General features: G+C 41.9%; 1 protein-coding gene across 6 annotated transcripts in view; it reads left to right on the top strand.

The window, feature by feature from the left end:
• SLC23A2 (solute carrier family 23 member 2) overlaps window positions 1-17,143 on the top strand; it is a 125,586-nt gene that overhangs the window by 48,192 nt on the left and 60,251 nt on the right. For all 6 annotated transcript variants that reach the window (XM_004383041.2, XM_023737530.1, XM_023737529.1 and 3 more), the window contains one exon: window positions 10,409-10,676. In XM_004383041.2, the coding sequence (XP_004383098.1) occupies window positions 10,569-10,676 (108 nt within the window). In that variant the 5' untranslated portion in view covers window positions 10,409-10,568. The remainder of the gene's footprint in view (window positions 1-10,408; window positions 10,677-17,143) is intronic.

Below are 17,143 nucleotides of genomic sequence, written 5' to 3'. Positions count from 1 at the left end.
ATCTCTTCATTTGATGTTCTAGGGTTTCAGGATTGTTGATTCTCTGTTTGGCTTAGTTTTTCGGATCTTTGTTGTGGAGGGACGGCGTGGTGTTTCTGCCTAGAGTGCCATCTTGCCGGAAGAGAAACCTGTAATTTAAAGAAGCATCCCAAGTGATTCTTAAGCACATGGACCACTGGGTTTCTCTAAAAATAGTTCATTTTGTTGTTGCTGTTAAGAATATCCACAGCAAAACATACACCAATTCAATAGTTTCTGCATGTACAATTCAGTGACATTGATCACATCTTTGAGTTGTGCAACCGTTCTCACCCTCCTTTTCTGAATTGTTTCTTTTCCATTAACATAAACTCTCTAGCCCCTAAGTTTTCTGTCTAATCTTTCCAGTTGCTGTTGTCCACTTGATCCCATATAGTTAGATCTTAAAAGAGTACAATACTCAAGGCAGACGTTCTTTTCTAGTTAAGCTAAAGTATTGTTTGGTTTTAAGAAGACGGGATATTTTTGGTTTAAGGTTTAAAGATTATCTTAAAGCAGTAGTTTTGGGTCTTCAAACAGCATCCATGGCTCCAGAAATTCTGGATTACATGAGAATTTGAAATTCTGTTCTGCATTTGTCTTCTTTTGATCAGCAACCTCTATAAAATCTTTGATCAAAATGTTCAGTAATAGTAGCCAGGCATCATCCAGTTCTTCTGGTCTCATGGCAAAGGAGGCAGTTGTTCATGGAGACAGTTAGCTACACATTCCATTTCCTGTTCCTATTCCTACTCTCCACCACTCATCTGTCAGTTTATCGTACTGTGGTTGCTTGCATGTTGCTGTGTACTGGAAGCTATGCCACCAGTATTTCAAATACCAGCAGGGTCACCCATGGTGGACAGGTTTCGGCAGAGCTTCGAGACTAAGACAGACTAGGAAGAAGGACCTGGCGATATACTTCTAAAAAAATTGGCCAGTGAAAACCTTATAAATAGCAGCAGAACATTGTCTGATATAGTGCCAGAAGATGAGCGCCTCAGGTTGGAAGGCACTTAAAAGATGACTGGGAAAGAGATGCCTCCTCAAAGTAGAGTTGACCTTAATGACGTGGATGGAGTCAGGCTTTCATGACCTTCATTTGCTGATGTAGAATGACTGAAAATGAGAAGAAACAGCTGCAAACATCCATTAGTAATCAAAACATGGAGTGTATGAAGTATGAATCTAGGAAAATTGGAAGTCGTCAGAAATGAAATGGAACATATAAAGATTAATATCCTAGGTGTTTGTGAGCTGAAATGGACTGCTGTTGGCCATTTTGAATTGGGCAATCATGGTCTACTATGCTGGGAATGACAAATTGAAGAGGAACAGTGTCGTATTCATTTCAGAAAGAACATTTCAAGATGTATCCTGAAGTACAACACTGTCAGTGATAGGATAATATCCATATGCCTACAAGGACGATCAGTTAATATGACTTACCCAAATTTACGCACGAACCACTAATGAAGAAATTGAAGATTTTTTAAATCGACTTCTGCAGGCTGAAATTGATCAAACATGCAATCAAGATACATTGATAATTACTGATGATTGGAATGTGAAAGTTGGAAACAAAGAAGGATCAGTAGTTGGAAAATATGGCCTTGATGATAGAAACAGTGCCAGAGATAGCACGATAGAATTTTGCAAGAGCAACAACTTATTCATTGGAAATACCTTTTTGCAACCACATAAAGTAGATCTAGCCAGATGGAATACAAAGGAATCAAATCGACTACACCTGTGGAAAGAGACGATGGCAAAGCTCAATATCAGTCAGAACAAGGCCAGGGGCCAACTGCAGAACAAATCATTGATTGCTCATGTGCAGGTTCAGGTTGAAGCCGAAGAAAAGTCCATCAGAGCCAAAGTATGACCCTGAGTATATCCTACCTGTGTTTAGAGACCACCTCAAGAATAGATTTGATGCATTAAACACTAATGGCCAAAACTAGAAGAGTTGTGGGATGTCATCAGGGACATCATACATGAAGAAAGCAAAAGGTCACTAAGAAGAAAGAAAAGACCAAAGTGAATATCGGAAGAGACTCTGAAACTTGCTTTTGAACATAGAGTAGCTAAAGTGGAAGGAAGAAATGACGAAGAAAGAGCAGATCAGAAGATTTCAAAGAGCAGCTCGAGAAGACAGAGTAAAGTATTATAATGAAATGTGCACAGACCTAGAGTTAGAAAACCAAAAGGGAATAACACGTTTGGCATTTCCCAAGCTGAAAGAACTGAAGAAAAAATTCAAGCCTCAAATTGTAATAATGAAGGATTCTGTGGGCAAACTACTGAACAATGCAGGAAGCATCAGAAGAAGATGGAAGGAATACACAGAGTCACTGTATCAAAAAGAATTGTTTGCTGTTCAGCCATTTCAGGATATGGCATATGATCAAGAACCAATAGTACTGAAGGAAGAAGTCCAAGTTGCACTAAAGGCATTGGTGAAAAACAAGCCTTCAGGAATTGACGGAATACCAGTTGAGATGTTTCAGCAAACAGATGCTATGGTTAAAGTGCTCACTTGTCTATGCCAAGAAATTTGGAAGACGGCTACCTGGCCAACTGACTGGAAGAGATCCATATTTGTGCCCATTACAAAGAATGATGATCCAGCAGAATGTGGAAATTATTGAACAGTGTCATTAATATCATACACATGTGAAATTATGCTGAAGGTAATTTAAAAATGTTTGCAGCAGTACATTGACAGTGAACTGCCAGATGTTCCATCCGGATTCAGAAGAGGATGTGGAACCAGGGATATCGTTGCTGATGTCTGATGGATCTGGGCTGAAAGCAGAGAATACCAGAAAGATGTTTACCTGTTTTATTGACTGTGCAAAGGCATTTGACTGTGTGGATCGTAACAAATTATGGATAACACTGCAAAGAATGGGAATTCCAGAGCACTTAATTGTGCTCATGAGGAACCTGTACACAGATTAAGATGTAGTTGTTCGAACAGAACCGGGATACTGCATGGTTTAAAATTAGGAGAAATGTGCGTCAGGGTTGTATCCTTTCACTGTATTTATTCAGTATGTATGCTGAGCAGATAATCCAAGAAACTGGACTATATGAAGAAGAATGGGGCATCAGGATTGGAAGAAGACTTATTAACAACCTGCGATATGCAGATGACACAACCTTGCTTGCTGAAAGTGAAAAGGACTTGAAGCGCTTACTGATGAAGATCAAAGACTACAGCCTTCAGTATGGATTACACCTTAACATAAAGAAAACAAAAATCCTCACAACTGTACCAAAAAGCAACATCATGATAAATGGAGAAAATATTGAAGTTGTCAAGGATTTCATTTTACTTGGATCCACAATCAATGCCTATGGAGGCAGCAGTAAAGAAATCAAGCGACGTATTGCATTGGGCAAGTCTGCTGCCAAAGATCTCTTTAAAGTGTTCAAAACCAGAAATATTACTTTGAGGACTAGGGTGCACCTGACCCAAACCATGATATTTTCAGCCACCTCATATGTATGTGACAGCTGAACAATGAATAAGGAGGACTGAAAAAGAATTGATGCCTTTTAGTTATGGTGTTGGTGAAGAATATCGAATATATCATGGACTGCCAGAAGAACGATTAAGTCTGTCTTGGAAGAAGTACAGCCAGAGTGCTCCTTGATAGCGAGGATGGCGAGACTTCATCTCACATACTTTGGACATGTTATCAGGAGGGACCAGTCCCTGGAGAAGGATGTCATGCTTGGTAGAGGGTCAGCGAAAAAGAGGAAGGCCCTCAATGAGATGGATTGATACAGTGGCTGCAACAGTGGGCTTAGACATAGTAATGACTTAGGATGGCACAGGACCGGGCAGTGTTTTGTTCTGTTGTTCATAGGGTTGCTATGAGTCAGAACCAACTGGAGGGCACCTAACAACATTCCTGACTCTCCTTCTTCCTCTGTTGCTCTAGGTGAATGCTTTGGATGGCAGTTTGCAAACTTTTAAGACCCCAGGCACTATGTAATGAGGTATAGGGTAGAAGCACTAAACAAAGTATTAGGCTAGTTAACTGGAATGTCCCATGAAACCATGATTTGAAATTTCTAAACGAATGCACCAAATTCCATGAGGTGTTTAGTTGTACATAAGAAGCTTCACAAGCTACTTTTTTTTTTTTGGTTGTTGTTGTAAATATATCACACAACTTCGTCCAATTCAGCTTTTTACAGGTGTAGAACTTACTGACAGCATTTACAGTAATGCGCTGCGCAACCCTTCTCTTTATCAATGCAGTTTCTCTATCACCGGGACCACTCGTTCTTATTCCCTGTTTTTCTCTCTCTTACTTGTCTTATGGAAACTCTGGTGGCATAGTGGTTAAGAGCTAAGGCTGCTAACCAAAAGTTCGGCAGTTTGAATCCACCAGCCTTTCCTTGGAAACCCTTTGAGGCAGTTCGACTCTGTCCTGTAGGGTCGCTATGAGTCAAAATTGACTCAATGGCAACAGGTTTATTTTTTATTAGTCTCCCAGGGGAATTTCTAACATCAGTGAGTCAAGCCTCCCCTCCTTGGGGTATTAATCGATTTTTATTGAATTTATATAGATTATGTTTATGGGAACATGAATATCCTTATCGTGGCTTTCTTATCCAGGAATTTAATCTGTTTCTCTGGTTATTCAAATCTTTTTTATGTTCCTCAGTAACAATTTATAGTTTTCTTCATAAATGTCCCACTTTTTTGTTAAATTTATTCTTAAGTATTTAATGTTGTTACTGCCATTTTAAACACGATTCCTTCATCTTATTATCTGCAGGGGTCAGTAAACTTTTTCTATAAATATTTTAGGTTTTGCAGGCAGATGGTCTCTGTCACATGTTCTTTTTCCTTCTTGTTGTTGTTTATAATCTTTTAAAACTATTCTTAACTGGGGCCGTACGGCATCCTGGGCAGTAGTCTGCCAACTTCTAGCTTAAATGCTTACTGCTGATGTTTGGGAAAACTGGTCTAACACCCAGTGGAGTAGGTGCTTAACAAATGTCTGAGTCAATTGCTGTCTAAAGAGTTTTGCTCTTGTATTTTATAACTAGCAATCTAATAGATCCTCTTGGATTTTCCTGTCTTTTGGTATAATTATAATCTGGTCTTTCCTTTCCGACACTTCCCTCATCTTTCTCTGTCAGCCGAACGAGAGCAGTGACGCCAGCTTTCCTGTCTTGTCCCTGACATTGAAGTGTCTGTTCTTTCAGTTGTTCGATGTTGACTCTTAATTTCTGATTGGTATTCTTCAGGTCAAGGGAAGAGCAGCCTTTTCCCAGTTTAGTAAGAGTTTTAAAAGAAAGAACGACTGCCACGTTGTATCAGGTGCCTTTTCTTTTGACATTATTCATTCTACAAATATTGGGAGGCTTTGATCTGTGTGCCAACACCAGATGCCGGGGGCTCGGTAGTGAGCCTCTGCATACTGCGTCTTCTTCCTGCAGCTTTCTGGCTGGGGACAGACAGGCAGACGTTATATCAGTGTATTGTAACCATCTTCCTGGTCTCAGACATGTGCTGAGGGTGATGGTCTGGAGGAAGCATGAATGGGAGTTACCCAATGGAAGAGGGTGAGGGGAAGGGTGTCTGCTTTGGAGGGACAGCACATACAAAGACTTGGGGGCTAGAAGAGGGCTCAGTACTTCCCAGGAATGGAAAGACAGGAAATGACAACACAGTAGGAGTTTAGAAAGAATGGGAAAGGAGGCTGGGGTAGGTTTCAGTTACCTTTCAGCCTTATTAAGGAATTTGAATGTCATTGTAAGGATAATTAGGAGTCCATCAAAGAGCATGATAGTTTCTGTTGAATGATCCTGCTGATTGCAGTATGGACAACTCTTTAGAGCCATCAGGATAGAACAAGAAATGAGTTCAGAGGTTGTTATTACCGACTGCTCTGACTGGGATTACAGCAGAGGGTCCTGGACCGAGTGGGAGAAAAACTGTAGAACAAAAAATTCACAAAAAATACCCGACTTAACTGGTCTGACAGAGACTGGAGGAACCTCCAAGACTATGGCCCTAAGACACCTTTCTGACCTGGAACTGAAGCCATTCCCGGAGACCAGCTTTCAGCCAAACCGTAGACAAACCCATAAAATACACAGTAACACCCGAGAGGAACGCGCTGCTTAGAACAATCAGTTATATACGATCAAAAGGGCAACAAAGACGAGAAGGCAGAAAGGACTAGAAAATCAGGACGAAAGGAAACGGGGAACCTAGGATGAAAATGGGGAGAGTGCTGACACATTGTGGGGAATGCAGCCAATGTCAAGGATCACCTTATGCATGGGAAACTAATTTGCTCTGTAAACTTTCACCTAATGCACAATAAAGAATTTAAAAAAAAGAAAAGCTACAGGTCTATGAGCTGCCACTGTCATCATAGCCCTGTGGATACGCATATATATGTCTGGAGAAAAGGTCATCAGAAATTGAATTTACATAAACAACTGCTAGCTTTTAAATTGCATTAACTAGTATATTGACTTTTGCCATTTTCTTTGGAAAACAGGTTTTGAGTGAACCAAATCCAGTTTTGTTTTCCAAAAGAATCTGAAAATGGAGTTAGTCCTTCTCTCTGCTAGTTATAAATTAAACACTTGTAAGTGCTAGGAAAATTCAACTCTTATTTTATTGCATTATGATAGGAGAAGAAAAGTATCTGGGTCGTATCATTCTTAAATCCCTGAATTGTTACCACGTCTATAAATCCTTTGAGAATATTGCTGAGCTCAGTCATTAAGGCACCTTTTTAGGGCCCTTCAGTGAAAGCTTTCTCACTAGAGAACTAACTGAAAAACCAAAAACTCATTGGCGTCGAGTCAGTTCCGACTCATAGCAACCCTACAGGGCAGAGTAGAACTGCCCCATAGTTACCAAGGAGTTGCTGGTGGATTTGAACTGCCAGTCTTTTGGTTAGCAGCCCGTAGCACTTAATCACTGCGCCACCAGGGCTCTGCTAGAGAACTAAAGGAGTTATTATTTAACAATTACTCTCACAGATGCAAACAAGAAATCTTGGAGGCAGCTCTGAGTGGACCAACTGCACTTTATGACCGCTATTTGCCAAATTTTTGTTAAGGCTTTTATCCCGTGATTGGAAAATCATCCCTACACAAGTGACTGGTGTCCAAAGAACCGCCTGAGAATGGATGTTGGTCAGACAATTTTAGGAAAGTTTTTTTTTTTTTTTAAACCAGTCAAATAATGCCCAGCATAGTGAAATCTGTAGTTGGTTATTTTTGAAAAATTTTCAAGTATTACTCAAGCAAGCCAAACCCACATTCTGCCTGGCTTTGTATAATTCATTTGGAGTTCATTTTTGCCCTAGGGGGACTCCCTCTGTGTTTCAGTAGATCCTTCACAACTCCAGAATTGTGAAATGTTGTAATCTTTGCCTAAAATGCTTTGCCTTAAAAGTAAAGAGTTTTCAACAACAACAAAAAAGGCTGTTGTGCTGATAATGATGAGAATGATGATTACTTGTGCTGTGGAGTAGCCACGGGGCAAACAGTTGCATAGATTTGGGAGTTCCAGATCTGAGTGAGCATGGTGGGCCTTACCCCTGGCCAAGGAGCCCAGGCAGTCCTCTGTCCCTTGGAGCTTCCTCAAAAATCACAAGGAGAGCAGAAACCACACAGCAAGAGTCACTCGGAGATAGAGCTTAAAGACCAGCTGGCCAGGACTATATTCAGTCAGGGAGAGCGTTTAAAGGACAGCCTTATAAGCAGTTAGGGCAGGCTTGAGATACTGATTCCAGTATGAACCCTGCTCCACCTTTTAAAGCAGTGTGTCCTTTGGCAAGTTACTTCTCTGGAGCTCAATTTGCACTTTTGTAGGGTTAGTGTAGGAATCAAGTGATGTTATGCTTACTAGTGAGACGTAATTGCCACTTAGATAATGAGAGGTCAGAGATGTGCCTGGTACTCAGCCATCACTTAAATGGAAAACTCCTCTTACGACTATCCTTGTCTCCATCATCCTTTTCATCGTTAGTGGAACGTGCTCTTTTATCCCTCAGGCCTTTCTTCCCTTTGTCGTGTTGTCGGGGAACGGCGGACCTAGCCCTTTCTTCACCTTGGAGATTTTTGGTTATGCAGAACTTGTATGCCAAATATTTCCTTTTAGACCTTTTAATATCTTTCCTGCTGGACTGTATTCGTGACTATGAAATGCTAAAAAAAAATGGACAAATTTACTTTTTTAGTTGTTGATTTTCTTTTAAGAATAAAGATAGTAAGCGACTTTGCATTACTCTCCTCTCTTTCTTTGCAAGGGGTAGGAAGAGAGGAGTCATCCCTGAGTGGTGCTTCGCCACTAGCTGAAAGGTCGGCAGTTTGAACCCATCCAGAGGCCCTCAGAAGACAGGCCCGGCAATCTGCTTCCGAAAGGCCACATGCTTCCAAAAGGTCACAACCTTGAAAACCCTGTGGAGCAGTTCTACTCCGCCGGATTGCCGGGAGTTGGAATGGCAACAGACAACCAAGGCAGAGAGGTGGTGGGGGCCAGGGGTTGGCAAACTTACCCCAGGATCAGGTTCCCTAGGCGATTTTGCTTTTGATTTTAACGCAGATTCTAGCACAGACCCTAAAGTAACCTTGCCCTTCCTTTTTATCTGTGGTGTTTTTGCCTCTGGGCCTTGGCATTTACCCACAGCAAGGCCAGCCTTTGGGGATGAAACGCTCTGATCTCAGGCTGGTGTGTAGTTTCTGGCCTCGAGGCTTTCTTCATCTCAAACTTGTCTACTTAGATGTGGAATACTCTGTCATTTTGGGACTTTTTACAGCCCAACTTCCAAGAGCACATTTCTTTGTTCAGCATCCAGTCTTCCCCCCTTCTTCCTCCTATTTTTCCCCCCTTCATTTCAAGTGCGCAGTAGCCACCTGTGGCTAGTGACGACCACACTGGACAGTGCAGATGTAGAACATTCTGATCACTGCAGAAAGTTCTGTTGGACAGTGGTGGGCTATAATATATATACCATATGCATGTCAAAGAATTACCTTTGCTACTTTTGTCCCTAGTGTTCTGCCTTACTAGCAAAGGGTGCTCGGGCCCCTCCCTGGACTTTTGTAGCCCTCTGCCTGAAGCCTTTCCCCATCATTGCCCTGCTCTTTCTTTTGTCTTCATCCTCTCTCTGTTTGTTGTTGTTAATTGCTCTGACTCTTGGTGACCCGTGTACAACAGAATGAGATATTGCCCGGTCCGGCACCATTTTCATGATCGTTGGTATAGTAAAGTCCATTGTTGCAGCTACTGTGTATTTTGAGTGCCTTCTAACCTAGGGAGCTCATCTTCCAGCACTATATCGGACAATGTTCTGTTGTGATCCATATGATTTTCATTGGCTAATTTTCAGAAGTAGATCACCAGGCCTTTCTTTCTAGTCTGTCTTAGTCTGGAAGCTCCACTGAAACCTGTCCACCATGGGTTACTGTGTTGGTATTTATAATGCCAGTGGCAGAGCTTCCAGCATCATACAGCACACGAACCACCACAGTATGACAAGCTGACAGACAGGTGGTGGATCTTGGTCTAGTAGTGTTGATTGCACACCCCCACCACTTCTCATCTCTTGCCACCTTACGCGCCCCCCCACTTTTTTTGGTTGGATTTTTTCTGTACGTTTATATTGTCATTTGATTGATAGCAAATGTTTTGACCCTTTTTTCCCCCCACGCATTTCTAGCCTGTGTAGAACTCTTCTTGCACCTTCCTGAAATTCTGTATGGCCATTTAAATCTAGGTTGATTTTATCTCTTCTTTTTTATGCTTTTGAGTGCCTTCTGCTTAGTTGGAACCATGTAGGGACTTCAGAATTATTTTGATATTCATCCAATCATGGTAAATTGGTTATATCTTCACTGTCCAGTAAGGTAGCTACTAGCCAAATGTGGCAATTAAAGTTGAAATTAATTACAATTAATGCAATGAAAAATTCAGTTTCTCAGCTGCAGTAGCCACATTTCAGGTGCTCATTAGCCACGTGTGGCTAATGATGACTATATTGGACTATGCTGATGTACGACATCTTCATTCATTGCAGAAAGTTCTGGATAGTGTTGGGCCATAAGACATATACCACATGCATGTCAAAGAAATACCTTTGCTATTTTTTTCTCCCTAATGTTCTAATAGTTTTGATGATCCTGGTTAGTGGTCCTCATCTTCAGGGGGCAATTCAGAATCGGGGTGACTGTAAATGAAGCGAGGTACATACATGAAAAGTGTAATAAGTAATTTGTTTTTGGGTGTTTGGAGTATAACTTGTAACCGGACTTTTCTCTGTACAGGAAGCGCGACAGCTGTGTCCTGTGTTGTTTGTCTGCTTTGAGGTAATTTGGCTGCAATTTTTCTTTTTAGGTGCTAAGCGATGGCGCTTGTGGGGCTCAGCCTGGCCTGAAAATCAAGTGCCCCCGGCACTGGAAGAGCCGACCCTGACTCCTGGGCTCCTCGCTTGAATAGGCCTTCACTTCCAGCCACCCCAGTCCAACGGCTGTGCAAAACCAGTTCTTTTCTCTTAATGATGGGTGTTGGTAAGAACACGACATCCAAGTCGATGGAGGCTGGAAGTTCAACAGAAGGCAAATATGAAGATGAAGCGAAGCACCCTACTTTCTTTACTCTTCCGGTAATGATACTCCCTGTCTTCCTTTCTTCTTAAATCACTCTGAAGTCGTTTCTGTATTGAATCAACATAAGATTAGCTTTAATACTTGTGTTTTCAGTGAAGGTTAAGGCATTTGAAAACCAAGTGCTTTTCCCACGAGCGGGAGTCTTTGGGATCCTGCTGGCTGAACTCCTCTGACTCCTTGGTTTTAGCCCCCACCCCGGGGTCATCTGCTGGGATTAACTCCAGGAAGGAAGGATGTACTGCTGTTAACATTTTAAAACCAGCCAGGTGCTTACTGTGGTTTGGAGAATGTTGAAGGCTTAATTTTATCTCCAAAAATGTGCTTGAAAGATGTAATCCAACTTTAGACTTGTAAAGAGTGAGGATGAATGATTTGTATTGTTTAACCCAAATGCCCATGCTTTGTATTATGGTGGCAGCGTCCAGGGTAGAGGTAGTTTTATCCGAATAAGTGATATCTGTCAGGTAAGGTGGATTGCACACATTCATTATATTCAATACTAATATTTTTTTCCAGATGTAGGATTATGATTTGATGTGTATAAAATTACCTAAAGTGTTGGTTTACAAAAGAAGAAAAACCTCTTTAACGAGAGAGAACTTGCTTCCTGGTGTTTTTCTCTTGGAAATGAGGTTATTGGTAAGGATACCATTCTAGAATTCCTTAAAACGTGGTTTTGGAATTTGCTTCACTGTGGTGTCCCTTAGTAAGAAAGATGTGAACGGACATCTTCAAGTACAGTGGTTGATTTTTACCTTAATTCACAGAGACGTCTTCAACTGATTTTACAGCTGGCATTGTGATTGTTTTTCCCTCTAAAGAGAAGTTTTGAAACAGGATTTTCTGTAATATTGAAAGCTTAAGGCCAACACAGATCTTCTAGAGGAAGAGACAGCATAGTTTATTCACTTGTCGGTTTTTCAATTAGATCAGCTTTGATGAGTGAAAACAGAAGTTGCATGCATGGATATTGATTTGTCTCTGGGGTGGGTTTTCTTTGCCTCATTGGCCCAGGCAGGTTATTCATTGTCACTAAAGACTTGAGCATGCTTCAGCTACCCACCTGCCTTATCATTATTGTCTATAGGGTTTTCAGTTTACCTATCTTAGTATGAAAATTGTGATTTTTTTACAGTCAGCATTGAAAGTCCCCAACATATGCTATCAATTTTTATATTCATGTTGGTTCTTGCATCCCATTCCTTCCCTCTTAGCTCACTTTTCTTGCTAAAAGACATCGAAGGTCTATGGGTGGTTATTGTCTTAGTCTTTGTACACCTGGAAATAACTGTATTTTGATCTTAACTCTTTTTTTAATTTTTGGTGAAAATGTATACAGTTGATCATAGACCCTGTCTTAGTCTTCTAGTACTGCTCTAACGGAAATACCACAAGTGGACGGCTTTAACAAAGAGAAATTTATTTCTTCACGATAAAGCAGGCTAAAAGTCCAAATTCAGGGCGTCAGCTCCAGGGGAAGGCTTTCTCTCTCTGTTGGCCTTCTCATCAATGTTCCCCTGGACTAGGAGCTTCTTCGCGCGGGGACCCCGAGTCCAAAGGATGCGCTCTGCTCCTAGCACTGCTTTCTTGGTGGTATGAGGTCCCCCCTGTCTGCTCACTTCCCTTTCCTTTTGCCTCTTGTAAGATAAAAGGTGGTGCAGGCCATACCCCAGGAAAACTCCCTTTACATTGGATCAGGGATGTGACCTTAGTAAGGGTGTTACAATCCCACCCTAATCCTCTTTAACGTAAAATTACAATCACAGAATGGAGGACAACTACATAATACTGGGAATTATGGCCCAGCCAAATTGATACGCACATTTTTGGGGGGACATAATTCAATTCATAACAGACCCATTCAACAATTTCTGCGTGTACAGTTCAGTGACGTTGGTTACATTCTTCACATTCTATGACCGTTGTCCCTATCTCTCCCCATATTATCTTACCACCATTGACTTAGACTCACTACCCCATAAACTACTCAGGTATATTTTAGAGTTACTGTTGTCAGTTTGATCTCATATAGATAATTCTTTAAAAGAATGCAATGCTCAAGGCAAACATTCTTTACTAATTCAGCTAAACTGTTGGTTAGTTTGCACATGATTTCCGGGGAGAGTTTTTGTTCAGAGTTCAAAAATTTTCTCAGGGCAGCAGATTCGGGGGTTCCTCCAGCCTCAATGGGTCTAGTAAGTCTGGGTTCTTTCTATAAGAAATTCGAAATTCTGTTCCACATTTTTTCCCGTTTTTGATCAGGATACATCTGTTGAGTCCTTGATCAAAATGTTAAGTAATGGTAGCTGGGCACCATCCAGTTCTTTTGGTCTCATGGCAATGGAGGCTGTAGATTGTGGAGGCGGTAGCTCATGGGGGCAACTAGACCTGAAGTCCAGTATGATTTAATTGCTCTAGTTGATGTCCCAGCAGGAGCAGAGTAGGTCTCCGTTTCCCTTTAGCCACCTGTGTGAGCATCTCATTGAGTCCAGGTGATTCTGGGTTTTTTTTTTTTCCCTTACAATATGGCCCCTCAGTGCATCGGCAGAGGGTATTTTAGATTGTAGGATGGTACTCCTAAGGGATTTTCAAAGGTGATTTTAAAGATAGGTGATTTTTACTGACTTTAAAATATATCTCCCAAATAAAATTGATTCTGCTGTAAAGAGAGACATGTGGGTGGAGGGGGGGAGTAGAGAGCTGGGAAGAGGACTGTCAGTGATACTGGGCCCCAGGGGCAGTGGCACTGAAATGTACCTCATTTGGAAACTATCGAGATGGTAGAGAACACAGTGCAAGGATCATTGGCCTGAGCCAGGTCAGAGCAGCAAAGTCCGTGCAGTTCTGCTTGGCAGAAGAGAGAGAAAGGGAGGGGTGTGGGGACAATTTTAGAACAGTGCTCAGAGAGCCTAGATTCTGGGTGGTTCTTGAATGATGGGCTAAGTCTCCAAGTTTCTGTTCTGTCAGTTGAAAGCTTTTCAAGGGTTTTGATCAGGGGAAAATCCTGATAGGTCATGCTTTGGGAACAGTGAAGAGTGATCTGGGAATAGTGTAGAGAGTGAACTGGTGTTGGGTGCAGATAGGAGAAGGAAGAACAAATACCTGTTGCAGACATCATTTAGCAAATACTTATTGAGCACATGCTGTGTCAGGATCTGTGTATAAAACTTTACAACTTACTTACTCTGTTTTCTCTCTCAAGTAGAAAGTGAGCCAAAAGCACTGGTCGGGTGATTCCAGCACTGTAGGGTGAGTGCTGCAGTGGGGGTTCCTACAAAGTGCTGTGGGAGCCCATGGGAAGGCCTCTTGATTCTTTTTTGGGGTGATTGGTTGGAGTAGAGGAGGGTTAGGACAGGGAGAGCCAGAGGGACCTAGAAGGTACCAGAGGCTTGAACTTAAGTGGGCAGTGAGAATGGAGGCAAGACTGATAGATGTGATGCCCAGGAGGTTTTTTTTTTCTCAAATAATAATTATTGTGTTTTCAGTGAAGGTTTACACAGCAGTTTAGGCTATCGTTCAGTCAATTTCTACACAAGTTGTTCAGTGACATTGGTTTCATTCTTTGTGCTCTCTGGTTGTTCAGTTTCCATTAATCTACTTCCCCTTCCCCCTAACATTTTCATCTTTATTTTAAAGACCATTTGGTGTCTTAATATAGGTAATTTTTTAAGGGAACACAGTACTTACGGGTGATGTTCATGATTTTGTGAGCCAACTTGTTATTTAGCTACAAAGTGACTTCAGGGGTTAGTTTCGGTTCAGGTGGGCTGAGTGGGCCGCTGAGAGAGATGGGGGAGGTATCTCATCATTAGAGATTCTCTTAGGCCTCCTGGGCTGAGTAAGTGATGCATGGGTTGGAATTGACTCGATGGGAATTGGTAAGATATTATTAATAACTGTTGATTTTTAACTCATGTGGAAGAGAATGAGTTTCTTCAAACAAAATAAAACAAGCATAACAATAATAAAAAAAAGAATAAATCCATACATAGAGCAAGAGTATCAAGTCTCAAAGTAAGAACGGGAGACACAGACATGCAGAGCTCTGGGAGTCATAGAAGTTAAACCATATGACCAGAGTTGATATTGAATAGGAGGAACATAGCAAAAGATCTCCCCCCATCCCATAGGAATCTTGTTTGGCAAATGTGTGTGCTTTTAAAGGCAGCTAGAAATATGTCATAGGGGTGAATGCAGCGTGGCAAGAAATTAGAACTAGAAAAGCATAGCAAGAAGTCTTGAGGAACTGCCATACCCAAAGAACATCAGCAGGGAAGTGTAGCCAGGAAAAAATCACGTGTTTGCTCCCAGTTTTCTTATGTTGGGAGCTATCATATCATCTGAACCTGGAAGGGCATCCAGAGGAAACTAAGTTACTAGCCTAAACTTGGCACTGAGAAGGTCGGGTTTGAGTAAAGGAATTGAAGGAAGCCCTTTAGGACGTTGTGTGGGCGACAGGTGGGAGTGTGCCTGGTGTGTCTGAGGAACCACAAGGAGGTGGTGTTGTGTCAGATGGGGTGGGGCGGGAGTTGTCAAAGGAGATTATGTAGGCTTAACGGGCCCTGGTAAGGGTTTTGGATTTTTCTGGGTTGGATGAGAAGCTGTTAGAGACCTTTGAGCAGAGGAGTGACACGCTCTGGCTAGTTTTAAAAGAATCCTTCAGGCTGCTGAGTGGGGAGCAGACTGAAGAGGGGAAGCCAGAGACCAGTTAGGAGTTGCCGGCCATAGTCCAGGGTGACATGATGGTGGCTCAGGCCAGGGTGCTACTGGTATAGAGGTGGTGATTAGTGGTCTGCAGAGGAGGAGAGCTGACTGGATGTGCCAATGGACCAGGTGGAAGTGGGAGCAAAAGAGGAGGCAAGGATAAGTTTAGGCATTTTCTTGAGCTTCTGGAAGATGGATTTGCCCAGTCCTGAGATGGAGGAAGACTGGGATGAGCAAGTTGGGGTCAAGGGGAGTCAAGAGTTTGGTATTGGCTGTGTAGATATCCAAGTGGAGGCATTGGGTAGGAAATTGAGTTTGAGATCGTGGCGTTCAGGGGAGAAGTCTGGGCTGGAGCTTTTCATTGGCAGTTTGCAGCAAAGAGATTGTATTCAAAGCCATGGACTTTGACAGCAAGTCTGAGGGCTCAGCTTTGAGGATCTGCATTGTTTAGTGATCTGGAGGCTGAGGAAGGACCAATAAAAGGGACTAATAGGAGTGGCTAACGAGGCAAGAGGGGAACCAGGACAGCCCCGTCCTAGAAGCCAAGTAAAGAAAGCATTGTGAGGGCAGGTTAGATGAGGAATAAGGATCTACCATTGTGTTTAACAGGAGTTGGTTGGGTGTTTGTGCCAGCTGAGTATCAAAGAGGGCAAAAGGGTTGAAAGTTTGGCAAAAGTGATTATAATGACTCTGTGTGGAGTAGGAAAGGAAGTGAGGACAACACAGTGAAAAGGCTGTCGGGTCAAGGATTTGGCAGGCCTGGTGAGGTCAAAGTCATGTGGGAAGAGGTGCTTGGGGGGAGTTAAGTAGGAAAGACAAGTGGATGAAGAGTGGATGGCCTAGGAGAGGTGGTTGTAAAGAGGTAAGTCTGAGCAGACTTGGTGTTGAATTGATGTGGATGGTGAGGTATGAAGAAAAGTCAAGAATGACTTGAAGGTGTCAGGATTGGATACCTGGATGTATGGTGCTGAACTAAATACTGTTGCAATAAGAAACAAACAAACGAAAAACAAAGTTTGTTTGTTTTTTTTTAAATTGGTGTGCAGAAGTAATGAGTTAATAGACTACAGAACTGAAGATTCTGCTCTTTCATGGTGCTATGTGTTCATTTATAGTCAGAAAAGTACTGATTCCTTTGCGTATGTGAAATCCTTTCGCTCTTGTCTTCTACCAGCCAAAGGCAGAGAATCTGGAATCATTTGGGAGCAGGTCTTCCCATTTTATTCCTGAGAAGGAGCTGGCTGAAATCTGAACACCATTTACATTGGCAGCTTCTAGCACAGAAAAGAGTTTCCTAATTAAATAGTTAGGAAGAAGTTTTAAAAATGTCAAACACAGGCATTGTAACCAGAGGGACTCCGCTTGTGGGTTTGCCCAGAGCAGTCCCTAGTTTATGCCTGTTAGTCCTGCATATTTATGAACATAGTTCCCCGTTACTCTCACAAGGGCCCTGTTTGGATTATAAATTATATGGGCATATCAATAACATAATATTGAAGCTGTCAAGGATTTCAGTTTACTTGGATTCACAATCAATGCCCATAGAAGCAGCAATCTAGGAATCACATGACATATTGCATTGGGCAAATCTGCTGCAAAAGACCTCTTTTAAGTGTTAAAAAGCAAAGATAACACTTTAAGCACTAAGGTATGCCTGACCCAGCTGTGATGTTTTCAGTCACCTTATATGCCTGGGAAAGCTGGATAATGAATAAGAAGACCAAAGAAGAATTGATGCCTTTGATTTACGGTTTTTGGC

This window comes from Trichechus manatus, unplaced genomic scaffold, assembly GCF_000243295.1.
Source record: "Trichechus manatus latirostris isolate Lorelei unplaced genomic scaffold, TriManLat1.0 scaffold00104, whole genome shotgun sequence".
Classification (NCBI taxonomy): domain Eukaryota; kingdom Metazoa; phylum Chordata; class Mammalia; order Sirenia; family Trichechidae; genus Trichechus; species Trichechus manatus.
Note: the sequence above shows the minus strand (reverse complement) of the source record. Positions and strands in the feature narration are given on the sequence as shown.